Source organism: Hyaena hyaena, unplaced genomic scaffold (assembly GCF_003009895.1).
Source record: "Hyaena hyaena isolate Hyena2069 unplaced genomic scaffold, ASM300989v1 scaffold_207, whole genome shotgun sequence".
NCBI lineage: Eukaryota > Metazoa > Chordata > Mammalia > Carnivora > Hyaenidae > Hyaena > Hyaena hyaena.
In genome coordinates, this window is record NW_024080836.1 from 2098385 (window position 1) to 2120248 (window position 21864).

Consider the following 21864-nt stretch of genomic DNA (forward strand, 5'->3'; position numbering starts at 1 on the left):
CATTGTCCCTTTTCATATCTTTGACATTAAATGAATGCCTTTAAACACACTGACATTTTGTAATATTACAAAATGAACGTGCAGTATTGAGCAATCAATACAAATAACCCATCTATAAAAAAGGCAAGGAAGCATATCAGCAAACCCTACAAGAAGGATTGACAGTGTGAGGGACCAGAAAATGATAGACCATTGCAATCACTCCCCAGCCGTTCTCCCCGTTTCCAGTTCTATTAGCTATATCTTCTTAAAACAGGTCTCTGACCACATAAATCTCTCGCTTAAAAACCTTCCAGAGCTTCCTGTTGCCTACCTACTGAAATGCAAACCTCTCATCCGAGGACCGAATGAAGTTTCTCCACAATGTATCCCCAATTCTCATTTCTTCCTATTTCCCCTTCTATGCCTGTGTAGAGCAAAGGTTTCACCAAACTAGATTAAATGCTGTTTTCCTTTGGCAAGGGCTCTCATCATGTCTTTCCTGGCTGCCTTTGGGCATACCTACTTCCTCTACACCTCAACTCCTTAATTTCCTCAATAAACATTTATTCAAGATTGTCACCGTTTTAAGCACCAACTTGTTGGGGCAGGGACAATGACTGCCTGCCCTCAGGGAGCCTTACAATCTAACAGAGAGGTCAAACAGAAAGATACTTTAAATATGACCTGGTTGGGGGGGGGGGGGAGACAGAGCCAGAGAGCCAGAGAGAGACTGAGAGATAGAGACAGAGAGATTGAGAGAGAGATACGGAGTCTGAGGAAGTCTGAGCCCAGGGAAAGGCTGCTGAAGTGACGCTCCCAGTGCCTCCCCCGCAAAGGTTAGGAGGCCTTCCTGGAGGAGAGGTAAGCGCTGTGAGATTTAAGGCAGTTCGCCACAGACTAGGAGGGAAACCAGAGGGCACAATGGAAAGCAAGGCACGGAGGGAACAAACAGGACATACCAGAGTGCAGACTACAAGCGGTTTGTTGTATCGGAGCTTTAAGACTGAGACTACAAAGGCCAGGAAAACGGTCCTCTCCTTCATCAAAGAACTCGTATCTTCGAGACAGACCTCTTTATGAGTCACTTATTCCCTTTGAACTATATTTATCTGACTTTATCCATAAAACGTTAACGTCAGTTTTCTTTAAATCTTCTGCAATTTTTAGTGCAATACTTCTAACCACATTAAGTGTTCAGTACTATTATGTACTTTGTTTTTATTTCTTTGAGAGAGAGAGAGAGAGAGGAAGAGGGAAAGAATCTCAAGCAGGCTCCTCACTCTCAGTGCAGAGATCACGCACCCTAGAGATCCTGACCTGAGTGGAAACCAAGAGTTGGATGCATAACCGACTAAGCCACCCAGGCGCCCCCTATACGTACATCCTCAGTGAACTTGAGAATCATACAGAATCAGGCAGAGGGTGCAACAAATAGTAAACACTCCCACCATTCTAAGAGTGAATGAAGGGGCGCCTGGGTGGCTCAGTTGATTAATCATCTAACTTTGGCTCAGGTCATAATGTCAGGGTTGGTGGGTTTGAGCCCCGCGTCGCTGTCGGGCTCTGGGCTGACAGCTCAGAGCTTGGAGCCTGCTTTGGATTGCGAGTCTCCCTCTCTCTCTCTGCCCCTCCCCCGCTGGATCTTGCCTATCTTAGTCTCAAAAATAAATAAACATTTAAAAAAAAAAGAGTGAGTGAAAATGTGCAATCCTCAAGTTATTAGGAGAAAACACTTTTGGGATGCCTGAGTGGCTTAGTCAATTGAGCGTCTGACTTCGGCTCACGTCATGATGCCACGGATTGTGGGGTTCAAGCCCTGGATTGGGTTCTGTGCTGACAGCTCAGGGCCTGGAGCCTGCTTTGGTTCTGTCTCCCTCACTCTGCCCCTCCCCTGCTCCTGCTCTCTCTCTCTCTCTCTCAAATAAATAGACATTAAAAATTTTTTAGAAGAAAACACTTTTGCATAACCAAGAAAACATCTCTCACAAGATTTTCCTGTTATCTCCTTCTTGTACGGCTAGGTCACCGAGGAGATATATGGACTACTCTAATACCGTTTGACAGTACCTGTATTCAAGTGTAAATCTAATAAACTGAGTAATTTTACTAAAATGAGGTCAGGGTTTTCACTAGTTTTTTTGGGGGGGTAGGGAGGGGCATAAGAATTTTTTAGTATTCTTAGTTGAATTGAAGTACAAATGAAGATCCTTAAATAAGCCAATTTTATGCAAGCATAAAAAATTATTATACCAGTAATTTGCATTATGATAAGATCTACTTTAGATTTTGTGAGCGATATAAAAACAATGAAAACAAAAAGTAAGTTATGGAATGTTTCGGAAACAGGATCATTTGGAAGGAGATATTACTAGTTTAATGTTTTATTAAAATAGTTAATAATTGAATTTGAAACTAAAAAACAGAATTTATAAATTGAATTGTGTTTAGCATTTCATGAAAAACTCAACATTATAGCCACCCAAACTTCTTTTTGTCTTTAAAGCATCTTGTTACCCTCATTTTCTTATCTTTGCTCTGCTCTGTTTACCCTCATATTTTTCTTTTCTTTTTTTCTTCTGTCACATAGGTACACATGTCTGTGTCTAACCTGGGTCAGATTATCCTTAGTCCAGGGACAGCAGAATACGGTCATCTGCACACCACATCCAATATCACCTTGCTTATTTTCTTACCCTCCACTTTGATTGCTGTTGCTTATTGTATATCGAGAATAAGAATGGAAAAGTGGTACAATCTTTCCTCCCTGAATTAGCTTGAGAGGAACACACACACACACGCACGCACACACACACACACACACACACACACACTTTTCCTGAAGGGGGAAAAAAAAGAATAATGATGCTTATTATTTTTGGGTGGGCTTACTTAAAAAGCTCAAGTCAGTATACACTATCAGAAATTCATTATATTTGTTCTCTCTACATGAAGAAGAAATTAAAATAAAAGAAAGAAAGAAATTCACAGAATTAACGATTTTCTTGACTAGCCAATCCACTTTCTTCAGAGACTCAATTTCTTATTCTCATGTTGTCACATGGAAAGCTTCATAAAGAACATTGTAGAGATGGATGTCAGTTACAACCAGAAACATTTCTTTTGAATAAAAGTTTTAAAAATAAATGTGGATACAATAAGGTGACTATTAAAATGTTCCTCATACCGGGGCACCTGGGTGGCTTAGTTGGTTAAGTGTCTGACTTTCGCTTAGGTCATGATCTCGCGGTTCGTGGGTTCGAGCCCCGCGTTGGGCTCTGTGCTGACTGCCAGCTCAGGGCCTGGAGCCTGTTTTGGAGTCTGTGTCTCACTCTCTCTCTGACCCTTTTCCTGCTCACACTCTCTCTCTCTCGCCTAGAAATTAAAAAAAAAAAAATTAAAAAAATAAAGAAAAAAATGTTCCTCATACGACATCATTAAAGATCATTTTATTACAACAACAAAGACCATACAGATTGTGCTAATTTTACAAAGAATGCATCTTTTTGAGAAACAAAGTCAAGTTTCATCTTCCTTTGCCAAAAAAAAAAAGTCACTGGAGAAAAGCAACCTTTTTCCCTTTATCCACACCTTAAAAAAAAAAAAAAAAAAGCTGGAAAAAGTAGGATGACCACCTCCATAGTCGTGCAAATCCCACAATGTATATTCTGTTATGTAAATATTTTCCCCCCCAGAGTACATGTAATTTCGGACAGTTTTGAAATGCTGTGTAAATACATAGAGTGTTCTTTTGAATAGTTTCCTTTTCTTTCGTTCCAGAGTTAATTATATACATTTGTATGTTGAATGATGAATTTTATAATCTGCATTTCAAATGAATATACCAAGGCATTGAAGAAAGTAGTACTTCTCTATGAATCAACTGCTAACCACACTTTCCCTTGCCTCCTTTTAAAAGCAGGGCTTATTCTGTTTTTTAGATATTGAAAATAAATTGCTTTAATTTGATCATGAAAATCATTTTTTTTCTTTTTTTACTCAGTGGATATTCCAGCATATATTTTTTATTCGGTAATTCTGTTTACATAAGGAACTGTAAATCCAAGCCAAGGAATTTAGTGTTAAAGGTTGATGAGCTTTGAACTTTTTTTTTTTTTTTAACAAGTAGGGACTGAGCAGTTTTGCTTGAATTGCACAGAGCATCTGCTCTGTGTCCAGAGGACTTCTTGTCATTCTCCAAATGGGCAATAACTGGAATTTTAAGTTCTTAACAGTTGTTATTTTTTAATTCATCTGTACTCAATCCAACAGTGACCCATAGGTTTTTTCTACACTTATTTCTTTGTGGTGAAATCCAATGGGCAACTTTTCCTAACATCATTTTCAAAGCTATCTTGTAAAATATAACTAAAGGGGCTTCAGTGTTCTCTGTTACATCAGAATAAAGTTCTTCTGTTTTATTTTGAAGCCCGGTTTTAAAAAAATGCACAGAAAGGTCAAACCCATTCCAAATAGAAATCTCATTCTTTAGAAATATTTGGTACGATCTTGAATCACTTCTTTTTGTCTTTTAGATTCTGTCATCCGCCCAGATTTAACTAAAATAATTTTTCTTTCTCATTGTGTTAGCTAAATGCATCCATTCAATGGCTATCCATTCACAGGTAAGAAAATCACAAAAGAAGAATGAAATTAATTTCAAAGTATATGTGTGGTATTTTTTAAAGGCTGCATTTCATCATCTGGAGAGCTGCTATTTAGTCTATTAAATCTATAGCAGAGAAGCAGGGGGAAATGTGGACAGTTTTGAGGAGGGTCAGTCCTAAACAAGTATATTTTCGTTTCCAACCTTCGAAGGTAACATTTTCACGCTCATGGGCTCCTGGTCGAATATATAATTTGTCCCTTTCATTCTCAGCGGAGTTGAAATGGAGTGGACTGGATGTCCACCAGGCCAAAGTATAAACTTACCATTAATCTATTAAAGTCATATTTAATGAAAACGAAGAGAAATTATTACCTCACTCACTCACTTTCTCATTACAATTCCTAAAGAACTTTGCCGGGCACATTATCTCGTAGACATCATGATCAAATGTTATTGTTTGCTTTATTATCTCAGTTGGATGGTTGGCTAGTCTAGAATGAAATAGGTTGAAGGGAATACTCGCAGCCTAGAAGTCTGAATGAGGTTCCCATTCAAATGATCCTGGTTGTTTGGGGGTGGGGCGGGGTGATTAGTAAACCAACTGAGCTTACACTGCATAGTAAGCGTCTGGATGCAGCACATTTACATCTAACAAGAGACCCCAGAAAACGTGTGTGTGTTTCTTAAACCTTATGTTCCGAACAAAAGGCTATCTCAGCAACAGACAATCAGCACTGCATTGCTCCCTGGGATGCGAGCAACACACTCAACTGCACATTTCATTCTTCCTCAGCTCCCAGCACCACAAAGCCCCTACTCACTTCCCACTCCTGGGTCCCCAGCTTGCTCCAGAGAAGGGGGTTGGGAAAGCAGGAGCCTAACGTCTATGCTGGCGCACCAGCAGCCCGCACCGGGGGCCCCCAGGCGCTGCTTTCCCCAGCCCGAGCCGCCTGGGGGAGGTAGGGAGGGGAGCCCGGGAGCGCCAGAGTGGACCGCACACCTAGACACTTAGGATTTTATTTATTCACAAGGAGGCGGGGGAGGGGAACTGGCTTAATTCGGATTTCCCCCCCGAAGTTGCCTCTTCTTGGCAGATGAAGTCATTTTCTGGCCGGTGTTGGGGGCCCAGGGGAGAGTGCGGGTGAGGTCCCGGCTCCCCGGGCCAGACCCTGTCCTGCGTGCGGAGTCGTGGCCGCGTGGGGAAGGGTGGGCCCGCCGCAGCTGTCGGGAGGGCCGGGGGCGGGCAGGGAGGGGCCCGCGGGCGCCAGAGCCGCGCAGCCGGGTCCCGGGCCCTCGCAGGCCGGCCGGCCACGCGTGGGAAAGAAAGGCCCCTTTCTCCCTCCCGCCCCCCGCCCCCCAGGGCAGTGCTCCCCTTCCCCCAGGCAGGGCCGCTCGGGGCTGCGGGCCCCCGCGCGGGTCGCCATGACCTCGGGGCCCCCTCCGGGCCGCGTGAGCGCGGCGGCGAGGCTGGGCGGCCGCCGCGGCCCCGGCCGTGTAACATGACCCGAGCGGCCGGCCGGCCGGCGCGGCGCGGCCATTGAGCCCTCCCTGCCCATGAATCTCTGGCGCGTCTCTCGCTCGCTCGCCCGCTCGCCTCCCGCCTCCCTGCCTCCCCCTCCAGCTCCGCGGGCTCCGTGCGCCTCTCCCTCTCCCTCCCGGTGCTCCCGCTGCCCGTCTCTCTCCACTGCCCGCCTCTCGCCACTGCCTCCCGTCTCCTCTCCCTCTCGGCAGCCTGCGTCTCTTTCTCCCTCTCTCCTTTGAAAACTGATCTTTGGCTCTTAGTGTGAAAGTGATTTGAATTTGGCTCGGCGGCGCTCTGCGCCTGCGCCCAGCCTCTGGCATGCTGGCTCCTTCCAAGCAGCTGTTTTGGGTTTGAAATTCCAACATGGCAGAGGCTGCAGTCCGTCTTCCCTTCAAAAACTTGGAATGATTTCAAATCATAGGCACCTTCACTTAACCCTAGCTTCCATTCATCAGCAAACACAGCGGATCGATGCTACGCTAACCTATCGGGTTTTTGCTCCGCGCGTTCAGGTAAGAGGAGCTTCGTAGTTTTCTACCATCTGTTTAAATTTGTTTTTGTTTTTTGTTTGTTTTATTTTTTAAGAATATAAATAAATCCAAGATCCCCCCAAAAAAGAGATCCCCGAGTTGTGCCGTACACGTTAAATTTGATTTGCACTCGCTTCTATTCTGTATGCCAACCTGCTGTCTAATTTCTCTGTACAAAGTAGCCCTGAAACATTATAATGCATATTTTTGCTGCTTAATCATTGTAACAATAGTATTGGATTAAGAGTTCGCGATAGCAAGAATCTCGTTTTCCGCTATATTGGGCTTACTTACTACTATCTTTTTACTTCAAAAATAAAAAAAAAAATAAGAAAGCGGAGCCATAGGGTGGGGCTAGACTTTCTTCGGGAACTAACTTCTAAGTAAATAAGAAGTGTAAATAAGAATCTTGCTCACACAAAAAAGTTGAGGTTAAATTACAGTCTCGTGGCTGGGGGAACGGGAAAATGTCAGAAGATCGGTTGCAGAAAAATGTAAGCACATCATCTTGGAGGGGGTACAGCGTGGTGGGCGTATTGTTGGCAAGGAACGGGAGAGAAAGATGTATAATTTAATGGTATATACAATCCACTGATCCTATTACCGTCCTCCCCGGAGCTCTTGTTAGTTTCAATGGGAGTGAGTGAAATTGACATGGACTTGCATTCCTGGTCATGTGCTTTTTTTCCTTTCTTTCTTCTCCTGTGATCTGAGATCCCCTTTTTGTTGATGTTGCTTTCCCCCTTAATTATATGCATGTAGGTTAAATGAATACCTGACGAAAGGGCCCACGTTTCAAGGCAGTGACATTTGATAGCTGAGAGGAAAAGTGGCTTTAATGAAAAGCAACCTTTGGAATTCCTGCTTGTGAGAAATCCAATTCAGCTTTTTGTGCTGCCAGCAAGAAATGATCAGTAGCACCAGTGTTTATGGTACGTCAGTTTTGGAATTTACTACCTTTGCATCTAAATAGGAAAGACAAATTAAATAGCATGATAAAAACCATTAAGGACTCTCCTTGGGAAGCAGATGCTTACGATGTATAATTCCTTTAAATATATATATGTATATTTTAATCTGTCAAAATGCTTGTTTGCTTTTGCTATCACTTGTTTATATTTCAGTTTTGACTAATAGATTACTGGAGGACACTTTTATCGGTTTTAGCAGTAATCCCAAAGTTGCATGTTACTAGTAATACACTATATAAGCGCTGAAGTCAAATGGTATGTAAATTAGTTAAACTCAGTGTGGGGTTTTTTGGGGAGGAGGCTGGGTGGAGAGGGGAGAGGGCGGGAGTGTTGGGAAAGACTGCTTACTAATGAAAGTATATATATATGTATATATATATGTGTACACACAGAGCTGGATGAAAATTTTTTTTCTCAACCTATTCATGCAGTTTGACTATATGCTCTCTGGATGTTTACACTTTGTGGAGTAATCAGTTCTCCCGAGTGTGTTTTTTTTGGGGGGTGAGTGAGTGAAGGGGTATCTTTTGCATAAAAATAAAAAATAGATATTTTGATTGCTTTAAGTCCTTAATGCCTTTTAAGAAACAGTGGTGGTTTTCTTTTACCTTGCCATTCACTTGTCCGCCTGTCAGCACTTTTTACTTTTAACCTGTGACAGAATTAAATAATCAAGCACTGAAATGGACTTTGTTTGAAATCGCTCTTTCCTCTTTCTTCACAAAAAAAAAAAAAAGGAAAAAAAAAGAAAGGTCAGATAAATGGAGTGAGAAGGGCTTTTCAATAGCTCTTGTGACCATGCCGTGTGTACACTTTGTGATATTCAATTAAGACGAGGAGGGAACAACAACAAAAAGATATTAAAAGTATTTTGCATAACCACAGGATATGTCCATTTTATAGTGGTTTGGTTTTCATTGCTGTTGTGTGTGTGTGTGTGTGTGTGGTTTTTAAAAATTATTTTGTTTACATTTATCCCACCACCATGTATTCATCCTGCAGAGAGAGAAGGAAAGGGAGAATATGAAAGAAAGAAATAGCGGTGGGGAAAGCTGCCAGGGGACTGTAATGTGGCCGAGGCTCCTGCTCTCTCATAACACAAATGTGAATACAAGGAAAGGCAGTCCAAGAGCCGTTGCGCGACACACACTTCTGGCTGGACTCTGGTGACTATTGAGCTAAACACACACTGCTCTCACACGATAGAAAGGATTTGAATTTTGCATTTGGAACTTGTTGACTTTGAAGCGATCAATAAGAAGACTGTTTATTTTAGATGCACATAATTTGCCCTGAGAAATGTTTTAAGGAGGAGAGAGCACAGCTTTTTTTCCCCCGGAGCTGTTGGAGCGAATGGGATTGCCAGATGGGCGATTTCCCTCTGTGATGTTAAAGCTGTAATATATATTCAGAGCAGATTGGGCTGCTGCCTGTGATGAGGAGGATATTACATTTATAAATTTTAAATCGGAGCCCGGACAATGTGCTGAGAGCAGAAATTGGATGGTTTGACTGTTCACCGTATTGATACTTAAAGGTGATTTCTGGGTAGTAGTAATAATAATCATTGCAGTAATACGTAAAAAACACGTTGGGGTAGGCAGTCATATAATTCACGACATTTAACAGCAGATTTAAGTGTGTAAATTGCCCCCCTCCCCTGTCTCTGCTTACTATTAAATAACAGTCACATCATTTATTTCTCTGGGTTTAAATGCTTGCTGTGCAAATGATGGTCACTCAGGAGCCTTCTCACACACCAGAATTCTGAGGAGGAAAAGTTTATATCTGTCTATCTGTCTATAAAGTAGACACTTGTGTCTCTGTATAAAGTGGCATTAGTGGCTCCTATTTTGTAATTCTGTTACTCTGATTATTTTTAGATTTTGTTTGTCTCAAGTGTGTGGCCTAAAGGCACCAGAGCTACAAACCTAAAAGGCTGGGCAGTGGGCTAGTGCTCACACTCTGGCAGCTCTGCTGTTGCAAATTAAAAGTGTGTTGTGGTCAGGAAATGAAAGCTACAATGTCTCTTTTGAACAAGTCGTTTATCAAGAGAAACATCTATCAGGGACTGCCTTGTCACATTGATTCTCTAAAAGTTAGGTCCGAGGTGGTAGCTGCTTTGATGTTTTTGATCCTAAATTTAATACAACGGGAAAAAAGCAAAGATATTATGACCAGAATAGATTAAAAAAAAAATGTTTCCTGGAATCAACAAGATCTACTTATTAGTACTGTACTATGGGTGAAGTTTTTTTGGACCTGAGAGTTGAAAGGTTGAAGGGGGAAAGCCTAGCCTTCATCAACTGATACTTGTTATATGTGCAGAGTACTTTCAGTTACAGCTGGCTTCTTGGTTCATTCCCATGGACGTTTTGAACATAGATCGTTTTAAAGGGAAAATTACTCGGAGACGGTGTTTTGGAACAATGTGCAGAGAATCCGAGTTTTCATTCATTCGGATTTTAGGGTTGCCCTCCTTTCATCTTCTCTTTTAGTCCTTTATTGCTGTTTCCTGGCATCATTGTATGTGTGACATTTTCGCTTTTCTTTGGGAAAGAAAGATTTTTTTCTATAAAAGCCATTTCCCCAAACATGCTTGCTCACATCATCTTTATTGTTTATTAGTTGTGCATGTGGGTGGTTATCAGCGTAAACTACATGGACTCACTCAAGTCTCTTGACTTAAAAGCCTAAAAATATAGGTAGGTAACCCGCTAACCAGGCCATGTAGGCTTCAATACTGAATATGTTGCATGCATCATTCAGATTTTAAAAGGTATTGTTAAGAAAATGACCAATTACATTTTATTTATTTATTTTATTTTATTTTATTTTTTTTTTCCCCCTCGTGAAAGCCCTTAAAAGCAGCCTGCTTCATTTTGGGAGGCAAAGATATGAGAGAAGTGTTCCTTCTTTGAAATACTTTTTGGATTCTTGTCTTCTACTGCTGTGGGCCACTTACTCCTGCATTTGGATCTATCAACAACTAGGCTGACAGACCAGGAAGGGTGTGGTGGGAGTTTTGGGAAGAGTAATACTTGCTAATTAATCATGTCCGAAATGAAAGAATCGTAGCAGGGTAATAAAGTCTCATTGTTGTTTTCCTGGAAGAGGGTAAGACTTCTGTTTGGAAGCTGTGTTTGTGAGTTGGCTTGCTTTTTCCCTTCTCCTAAAAAAGATAGTTTATAGGGTCTCTTTGGCATTATTTGAGGAACATTTTTTTTCTTTTTCTTTTTCTTTTTTTTCTTTCTTTTTGAAAACAGAATCTTTTTCTTTCTCCTGACTGTATGGAATCAGTGATATTCTTAAAATTGTCTCTGGTACCTTCTGAGTGGAAACAGAGATTTTTTTTTTTTCCCCTTTAGTTAAAGACTCCAGTGGCTGAGTGTCTAGTAACTGGGCTTTTAATTTTTTTTCCTCATAAGTAGAAAATCTTTTTGTTGTTTTTATTCATGTCAGGCAGGAAATTTGAAAACCTTTCTGTAGGCAGTTACTTCTGATATACATACAAGAGAGCAGATTTTATAGATAGTGTAAGAGTATGACCAGAGGGGAGAAAAGTAACGCTTCCAGGAATTGACAGAGACTATCTGTATTATTACTTGACATTTCTAAGACCCTTTAAAGTATTAGCCACCTGAAAAGACAAATAAGTGGTATCATTAGAGGTTAATTCTTTTTTTTTTTTTTTCTGATTTGGTTGTTAGCTTTTGGATTTTAATATTTTGCTTCATGCTTGCACGAGGACAGATCCCGAGAAAGTTTATGGGCCTGCAGCATTTTTCGGAATTTTCATCTCAAGGTGAAGACCGCTATGCTAATGACTCCCTATTTTTGTCTGTGAGTGTTTAGATGCCTTGAATGATTGCCTAATTAAGTAATCAGTTTTAATGGTCCGAAATCAGCAGAATTGCTAGGTATATTGGAAACAATTGCAGGCTTTTATGTTTTGTATTTTACAGTTTGTTCTTAGAAGCGTGGTTAATAGAAATGTTTGCTGTTTTGCCTTTGATCAATCAATTCTTGAGTACAAATTTCACGCACTACTTTTATAAAGTACCACATTTATTGTCGTAGAGCTAATAGATTTAATTACCAAGAATTTAAATTGATTGATAAATTCTTGATTGGGAGAAATTGTTCTGTAGACATTTGTATGAAACATTGACTTATGTTACTGATCGATAAGACTTGATTAATCAGCATATCTGCTTTTTCATCTCGAGTCATTGATAAGCCAGAATAAACAAATGGCACACGAAACAAGGCAATTTTTTTTCTTTAGTTCAAAATCCTTAATTCTTTGGGGGTATATAAGGGCCAATGTTTCATTAAAATCAGTTCAACTTAGAAATTATTTAGGGGTGCTGCCTGGAAGACTGCAAGTCTAAAAATTCAGTTAGCTGTCTCTCTCTCTCTCTCTCTCTCTTTCTCTCTTTCCCGTTCTGTGTCTCACGCACACTACAGCTAATTTTTTTTCTCTATGAAAAATGAAACTTTTTTATAAAACAAAATACATGTTTCTTTAGCAAGTGCTTTTCATGGTTAGATTTCATAATTTTCTTCCTTTTGGTCTAACCTTGAATTTTTATCATTAGCTGCTGTACCTCTGGTAGAAATTTCAAGCAGAGTTGCTTTGACATGATTGCTGATTACTGATCTGTTGGTATTTTTGATGTTATCATTCATGTGGCAATTTTACTTGAAAGGTGCTTGTTGCAAGAAATGCAGATAGTGGAAATAAGGAGTAGGCAAGAATATGGTAAAAATAAATTGTCCTGATAAGTTTGAGGCAAATCAAAAGCTGGTGGGTATGCTGTTTCCTTGGGGCAGCACCACAGATGTCTGCCCAGGAGCCCTGTCTCAGCACCGCACATGCGTACGATACCTGTTGATGATGGTCGTGGCTGAGAGACTGAGGCGGCAGAAAAGATAGGTGATCAGAACCCATCCAAACATGAGCTATCGTGTGGCACTTTCTGCTAATAATATTTACATATTTTATGCAACAAATCTGTTTGTTGTCTTGTTACTGGAGTATTGACACTTTGCTTAACATTGCATATGGTGGGCTGTTGTTTGAGGGTATATTAGAAGCAGTAAATTCAAAGGAGAATTTCAGTGAAGATGTATTTATGTTAAATATATGTATAAGTGGATATGTTTGCTTATATTTGAGCTACTATGACTTTCACAAAGCATTTATAGTGTCCCTCTGCCTATCGTTTTTGAAACCGATACATCTTGAAAGTAGTATGTATGCATGGTTTATTCTCTGGAGGCCCAAGGGTAAAGTTATTTTTTTTACCCTGCAACCCAGCTTACGTATTTATATTTTTATGTTGAGAAATCTTGGTTAGAAAGTATTGTTTTATAATATTGGGAAATTTGCTTCTTATTAGACTTTTGTTCTCATTTTCAGTCAAGAGTAGCTTTTGTGAAAAGTTATTAGTGCTATATGGCTTACAAAAAATGTTTTCTTACTACAAAATACAGAATGTAAAAATACCTAAAAAATGTTTTTTTCATACTGAAAACACCTTTACTCAGTTCCTTTCTCATGAGTGTTGATTTCTGCTGGTAATGTACGTATTTACTCCATCCTACTTATGGACATATTGCTGGCAAGAGAACAGAAACTGCATTTTCTTCACCCACCAAAAAAAGAAAAGGAAAATATCTTTTTTTCCCCCAGATCTAAGTAATGTTTGGCTTATGTCAATTGGATGCTTTTTAAGCAACTGACAATTGATTAACTGCCATATTCATATGACCGTAAACTCATCTGAGAATAAATGACCTCTACTTCCATGCTTTGGTTCATAAGGAGATATCACTCGTGGAAACAGTAACATTCAAAATGAAATTTTAAAAGTAGTGTCCTGTGAAGCTATGGGTTTCCAGATGTAACTGTAAACTTTTTACTATTCTTTTGACTTTGTTACCTTTACCATCAACATGCATTGGTGCATGGGCTGGCTACATAATTTCTGGGGTTTGGTGCAAAACTAAAATGTGGGGCACCTTGTTCAAAACTTATTAAACATTCCAGACAGAAACAGCAGAGCATTCTACCAACTGTGGGACCCTTCTGTGTGGGACCCCATGAGCCTGCATAGGATGTAGGGCAGTGAAGCTAGCCCTGCCTTCACAGTACAAACTTCCATGGAGGGCCTGCTTTGTGGAAGTCACTGGGTTTCCTACTTAGAGACTGACTATTCCACAATTTTTCCATGTGCCTCTGCCTAAAGATGTACTGATGGTCACTTAGTAAGAGAATCAATGGTAAATGGACCATTAGGTATCTTCTGCTCTTTCTGTATATGAGTTGGTGACAGAATGAGTTGCCTTTATCTCATCTTGCCCTTTGCCTGATATGTGCTCCCTATCTATCCCATGGAGTTTTGTGCAAATATTCTTAAAAGGAACCCTGTGTTTTGGCATTGTTTGTGGATAGGTGCCTACTTAAATTTGTATTCCCAGGCTCAGAATGGTTGGGTGGGAACATTTTGGAAGGATTTGTAGCAAAAGCCTGGGAGTTTCTCTGTTGTCGTGTGCCACCACTAACCCACCTTGGTTTAAGGCACAAGTAAAATCAGTATTTCTAGTGTAGAACCCTAAATTATCTCAATATACAGAAAATCCTGACCAGTGAGAAATAAAAGCACAGCTCACTGAGTGCCATTCAGACAAAAGGGAGAAACGCAAAAATAATTACCTTGTTACAACAGTAGCAGCATTGATATTTTGACATTAGAAAGTGGCATCGTAGCTATATAAACACGTGGTGACAGCTGTGTTAAAGATGCAGAGCAACTCTACCATGCGGTGACATCAGCCGTGTGGTATGTTATATGCCAATTGTGAACTTGGTTTCTGAAGCTGGAAGGAAATTACCCCCTTTTCCCTGAATCATAGAGTCACCAGGTAGGACCCCCTTTCTCCTTTGATTTGAACACCGTGTGGAGGGGTGGACGGGACGTTGACATTGTTGCTTCCCAAGATGCCTCTCAATGACACCAAGCTCCATATTGAGAAACCTAAAACTAAATTGTGAAGTCAAGCGGCATTTTTCAAATCAAAACCAAGATCCGATGGAATGTCCAGCAAGTAATGGATCTGAGTGCACTTCAAGCTCCACCATTTACTTTCAAAAGATATTTCTCACATCAGATGACTCTGCCAGGAAAGGAAATATCAAAGACCTCGGAAAAGTAACTATTCTTTTTTTTTTTCTTCTGTAGTCCAAGTCCGGGGAGAAGGTGGGAGGCTTTAAAGATATTTCTGAGAAAGAAAAAAAAATTGAACTTAATTTTGGATGTCTTGCTAGACTTTGTAGAGAGAAGTACTACAGATGAAACCCTCTAAGAAGAAGAAAAATCTTTGCCCCGTGTAATCACAAGGCATTGCTCTCGCGGCTGATGGGTGATGAATGCAGGCTTGAAAATAACTATTACAACAGTGTCCCATTTAATTATAAACTCACCCTGCAGTTTAGAATTTTTTTGCATGAAAGGCATTATAAACTTGTCATGTTTTGATAGGTGGCTAGCCAGCATGCATGTTGTGGAGGGTTCTGTAACTTACCTATAAAATCTGTAGTATAACTTAAATCGGAACCCTTCTTTTCCCGCCGTACTCCTATCCTTTACAATATTATATTTTTGCAATAAATGATTGGCCTTAAAAGGGATTAAGCCAGGAATCTGGGTAAATGTGTGACAATATAGTGCATCGTTAATGCCCCAAATAACTGTTTTATTTCCCTTTTATTCACTTCCTTCCCCTTTCCATGTCAAACTGAAGTTAAGATTGTAAACTCTCTTAGATCATATACCTGACTGATGCTAAATTATAAATCTTAATTAAGTATGATTCACTGATTTTAATCTTACAAGATAATTATTCTGAATAGGATAAAAGGTTCCCTTCAGATTGAAGGCATTTTCATTACAAACCCCATTTAAGATCAAACAAAGACCATTAAATAAACAGAATACTCTTATTCGTTTTAAGCCTAGGAGTTAATACTTTTGAGTTTTAAGTATATGAGTGAAGAAATAAAGATATAGATAGGGCACTTTTAGTGTTTGCAAACTTTAAGTGCTTTTGATAAATTTTACTGCTAGGAATTACATGGATCAAAAGGAATCTTTTAAATAAAAATTACAGTTTTGATTATCTAAATGGAATATGCTCTGTGCATGTGCATAGATACATTTCTTTGTGAAAGTATCGATGTCAGGGACACTTTTGGTATTTCTTTATGAGTAATTAGGTTAACGGGGTTAGTTAGAAAATGTATCCGTTCCTGGAAATGAAAAACTGTATTCAAGCAAAGGTAAGAGAGTAGAACATATTCATGACTTTAAGTACTTAAAAAGATATTTTATGAGTCATTTTTAAGAATAATACCCAATATGTAACTTGTTAAGAATAATAGCCATTTTTTCCTCTTTAAAGCGTATCTATATTAAAACTGACTTTCTGTTCATGAGTCACAAATCTGGAGTCAATTTTAGGCCCAACTTACAAAAGATGTGGGTCTAATCCCCTGCCTGGATCATGGCATCCTATGCCAAGAGTGTTGGTGCAAAAGTCTTTCAAGATAGATTTTCATTTGCATTATTCCAAAGATTAAGCAACATTTTTGACGGGAATACTGATTAAGACCCAAGTGGAGACATTGAGACCCTGAGTGACCTATATCTTTGTCTGACAAACTGGAGGGAAAAAAATATCACCACCTCTAGAATTTTATATTCCTACATGAACAGTACTTATTCTTTTTATGGGAAGATTTCAAATGTACTAAGGCTAAGGATTCCCTCATTGGAAAAACACGTTTTATGTAATTATACGAATACCAGTCAGTCAGCTAGTCCCCGATAGGAATTTACTTACGATGGGTAAGATAGTACCACTGAAGAATCTTACTCAGAAGTGGATATTGAGACTGAGCTAGTGTCTCTTGAGAAAGAGAAAAATTCTGTACATATGCATATGCAAAATCCCTTTTGGGATTTTTTTTAACACGAGCATGAAATCTTTATCAGTAACATTTAAGCAGTTGAAATATTAGGGGGAAAATCTAATCTGGAAGTTCTTTATCATGCTTTGTTCTTTTAATAAGTCCTTAATGAATTCATAAATTCGTTAATGGTTGTTTCGCTTGGCTGTTCTATTTTTGTGTTGTTTTATTTTGTTTTAAGATCAAAGTGAAACGACCTTAAGGGGAAACTCTTTTCTACTGTTTGTCTTGAAAAATATGTAGTGAGAACCCTACAACATGTGGTACAGATTTGCTTATAATGATGGGGAAACGTCCACAATTTTACCCCCGTCTAATTCTATTTCTCTGAAACCTACCTTACTATACGAGCATGCCGCCATTCCTATGCTATCATGGTAGGTATCGCTAATGTATCATCGTAATGCACATGTGTACCTAAATGCATGTATTTTTTGTATTTAACTCTAATTTCTAACCACCAGCTCTGCAGGTGTCTTTGTGCTTGGGGCCAGGGAGAACAAGGTTTTCTACCTATCTTGCTGTTTGCAAATTTGCCAGGGACCTTGCTGTCTCCTCCATTCTCGTGCTGCTGGGCTCCAGTTTTACCCATATCTAGGTACTGTTTTGATGAGTTGCATTTTTGTTTTGTTTTTGTTTTCTAGTATTTATCTGTAGGGCTGGTTATTATTTGATCATCTGGAAAATCAGATTTCACTTGAGCTACTAGAATGTGATATTTACACCAGAAGGAGGTAGTTTGAATTAATTAAGAGGATATTGAGCTGTGTGGTGGGAGGAAGTAAGGCAGCATTTTTTGGCATGGACACGAGGCAGGAATGGGGAAGTAGCTAAAGGGAAATAAATGAGGGAAGTTGTTGAGGAAAGCTAAGGGTTATGACTCTTGTCATGTGACCTGTTAAAAATGATATTGGCAATTAAAAAATCAAATCCTACTACAATGATGTGGGAAAACTGGTCATATATTAGGAATTAGTCACTAGGGCAGGTTAAATAGCATGCAGAACTCCAATCTAAACAAATTGTATTTCCCTCTTTAAAAATGACACATTCTGTATCAAATCTTGAATATATGGGATTTGTGATCACAAATTAAAGGAGCTATTCCCCTTCTTTTTTCCTCATAATTTGAAAAAGTGTAAAAATTATACATGCCTTTAAGGATGATTCATATTACTCTTAGACTCTTTTTCTCCAGCAACATACTCAATTTGGATAGGCTACCAATGAGAAATCCATTGAGAGTTGGGGTATATCTTTTTTCAGGCTTCTTCTGGAAAAGAATGCATTTATTGCTATCACCGGTGTTCTGATTATTAAAGTAGATGTATGCTTTGATTTGATTTGAGCAAAGTTTGAGGATAAATATTGTATCTAGTCTGTGCTAGTTATCTTTTCCTGACCAAACCCAAAATAAACAAACAGACCTGCCACGGCCTTACCTCAGAACAGGTAAATGGAAGTTCCGGAGATGCCCATTTTCTTTTAAGCTCCCCCAATGAATCTGATGTAAAGTTGAGCTTTAGAACCTCTTCTCTAAATGTAAAATTTACCCATTTCATGAGATCTTAACCTTTTCGCTACTTAAAAAGATCATTATTCCTGTTGGAAGACCTAAAATCAGAGATAATCTATTCAGAATTGAATGTACTAATGATATGTACTGGAGATGGTTCACCATCTGGCTAAAGCTCAACAACAATCTATGAAGAATCTAAAAAACATTGCCACTATGCTATTAAGAGTACGTCAGGCAAGTGACAATGGTATAAAGAAGTACCGGCAGAAGCCAAGAGTCTGTCATATTTGTGACCCTTGGTAAGTCACTCAACCTCTCTGAGCCTCCTTTTACTTTCTCATAATAGGAGAGTTGATCCAATGACGATTAAGATTTTTTTTTCCAGTTCTATAGATTCCATGACTGATTGGTCACAGACTAGTGAACTTGAGTAACGTGGAAACTTGCTAGTGGCCAATGGCCAATGAAAAAAAGATTTTTTTTTTTTGTTTCTCTTTAAGAAACTACAGAAAGTATCTTGGAAATAATGAAGGAAGCCCAAGGACCATTTATCACTCTGTTAAGCCCTTCAGGGGGGGATGGTAACCATTCATTAAATATGCTTACTAATTGGTTGCAAGCAAATGTGTCAGCAGTTCTACTGTCTTGAGAGTTGATGGGTATTAGTTAGCCAATGCTTTTTCCCTGCAAGAGATATAAATAGACTGACAGGCAGATTAATTTAAGCAGTAGTGGAGTTAGGGACTTCAGATCCTTTTAAAAATATATATAAATTACAGATCAGTAGGAAATTTGGATCAAACTGGAAGCAATTCCATCTTTCCTCTGCTTTATCTCTAACTAGGCCTTATTCATCTTCTTTTTACTCCCTGGAAAGCTTTTTTCCACCTGTTGAAATCCTGTCAGGACTTTGATATCTAACTCAGATGTTGCATCATCTGTGAAAACTTTCTTGATCCACCCTAATCAGGATTCATTTCGATATCTACTTGATATTCCCTAAGCACTGTTAAAAAACAAATCTCCTTTCGATCGTTTGCCATCAACTCTATTGTACTGTATGTAGATTGCTAGGCATTTGGTTTCTCATTTATGAAACTGTAAACTTCTTGTGAGCAGAGCACATCTAATTCACTTTTTTTTTTTTTAACCTTCTCAACATTCCGGTATGGTGCAAGACCTATATTATGTGTTCAATAAATGTTTGGTGAATTGAATTGATTAAAGCATAAGAGACTGTCACTTGGTTAATCTTTTATTAATCTTACTTTAAAAAATTGGAAAATACTTTTAAAAATATTTAAAGAACAGATATATTAAAATTGTGTATTTCATTTTAAAAAGTGAAATTTCTGTAGTCTTCATGTAATTTAATTACCAAAGAAAGACTTTCTAACCCTGGAAAATAGTTTTATAATTATATGCCTAAAAAGGAGCTTACTATCACTTATTCTATTTTCATATATCTGGAGAGGAGAGTATTTAAACTATTTTATAAAAATAGAACATTATAATGATCTCTTTAAAAATCTTACAGAACAAAAATCCATAGCCTATTTTGATTATAAAGTAGTAACAAATGGCTTCAAATCACTATGCCCTACGTATTTTTTTTTCCTTGTGTGTTTGAAGTCAGAAAAAAACTGAGGCTACAGAATCATAAAATGCTAGACTAGGAGACTTCCAAATCCATGTCTTGCCAAAATAGGGCTCACTGACAGTTGGTTATTCATCCTTTGGTTGAACATAGGAAATCAGACCTCCTAAGGCGTTTCTTTCTATTTTGTCCTTTCTCTGATAAATAAGCAGAGTTCAAATATGTGCCCCAGCAACACTCAAGAGGGATTTCCTTGGGAATATGATGGTACTTAGGGTGATAAGATGTAAGGTGCAAACTAGGTGATCTGTAGTTGACATGAGAAGTTTCATTGACCCTGGGAACGTCATTGGTTAACATCTTATTTAAATGACATATTTTTTGCTTTATGTTTAGTGTTTGACACTATTCCTTTATTTTGTACTAAATACTGGGTAATGAGTAGTTTATCTAGGGTTACACCCAATGACCCTGTCATCTAGTGGTTTCTCTGCATTGCCAGTCAGATTTGTGTGCTTACGAAGGGTCAGTTTCTTTCTCATAGCTGTCATTAATGTTATAACAAATAGTATTACGGAATTTGCTAAGGGAAGTTCAATTTTATCAAATTGTTGAAATTGCAATGAATGAGTCAACAGTATTTTAGAAGAATTCTATTTTATATTTGTGTATTTGAACCTAAAGATGGATATACCAGAGAAAAGCACTTGTTGACCTTTGTGAAGGAAATCAGAAAAAAAAAAAAGACAACGAAGACTCTATTGTCATTCTTTTAAAAACACAGTTATGCTAAGGAAACCTATAACCTTTATTGAAAGCTCACTAGTTGTCTTTTAATTTGGGCTCTTCAGATCTGAAAAGTTCTAGATGCTATCTTACCACTTCATATTGAAATCTAGGTTGATCTCATACACTCTATATAGCAGAAAATATCTGCAGTGCTGATTGTTCAACCTGGATTATTACAAAGACAGTGGACGAATGTTACTTGGTTAATTGCATGAAAACGTTCGTCTTTAGCAGAGAGCTTCAGTAGTACAGAAGAGAATACATTGTAGAATAATGAAGATTTTGAAACAATTTGAAAAGTAGCAGAAGCATGTTTGCCGTTTGACTAAAACATTGTTTAGTTCTTTTGTTAAATCGGCTCCTCTGGTGTTCTGGAAACCATTCGATAAACTAAGCAAGAGAAAATTGCTTAAATATAAGTTAAAATCCATGAGAGTGAGAGTAACAACTATGAACTGATGAAAGTCCATCTGACGGTAACTTTCCACAAACCAGACTAACCCAAGGGAAGGTTTAAAAGGCATAGCTTCAAATTATACCTGGTATATCGTCAGGAAGTTGTGAGGTTTTAAACTAAATAAAAATATCCATGCAGATCCTTCATGCCTCCAATATCGGCCTTTATTCCTCTAGTCGTCCCAAAGGAAAGTTGGGTGATTCCCCAGAGAGAGCAGTAATATAAGTTGGTAGCCACCAAATACGAGCCATAGTTAGAAGTCTGTGATCAATAGTCTATTTATTTATTTATTTTTTGGCCCTCATAAGCCATGTTGAAAGTTGTCGGTAACTGAATTTTTTATCAGGCCTAGATGTGGCAGTTCTTGAAGAATATGAAGCTAAATTTCTCCTCTTGCTTTAAAATCTAAAATGAAACGTAAAATTGTTTCACAGCTTTGGGTGTGTGAGTGTGCGTGCGCATGTGTGTGCATGCATGTGTTTTTATTCAGCAGAGCAACCGTGAAACATGACAGCCTTTCCAGCTCTCTCATTCTGAGGGGCCAGTTGGTAGCTTCATAAAGACACCATCTAAGTGAGCTGATTTAAATCTCACTCCAGATTCCAAACTAAGTGGCCCAGGTCTATCAGGGAGGCGGTACTTACTTGTCCCTTAGGGGATATGTTTGGCAAGATATTTAGTTGAAGATTCAGTGAACAAGGGTTATGAGCAATTGGTTAAAACTGAAATTGCAGATCGGTAACAAGGTATATAGTTTACCCGAAAATGGCTTGCATATGTTTGTCCTATGTTCATGGAGATCATTTTTTAACTGGGTTATTTGTATTAGAATAAACATGCATCACAAGTAAGCCACT

General features: G+C 38.8%; 1 protein-coding gene across 2 annotated transcripts in view; it reads left to right on the forward strand.

Annotated features, from left to right (window-relative positions):
- Positions 1-6464: 6464 nt before the first annotated feature.
- FIGN (fidgetin, microtubule severing factor) overlaps positions 6465-21864 on the forward strand; it is a 127136-nt gene continuing 111736 nt past the window's right edge. Inside the window, exons 1-2 of one of the 2 annotated variants that reach the window (XM_039242018.1) lie at positions 6465-6622; positions 7403-7572. In XM_039242018.1, coding sequence (XP_039097949.1) covers positions 7548-7572 — 25 coding nt within the window. In that variant the 5' untranslated portion in view covers positions 6465-6622; positions 7403-7547. The remainder of the gene's footprint in view (positions 6623-7402; positions 7573-21864) is intronic. The other variant, XM_039242019.1, reaches the window with a different exon arrangement.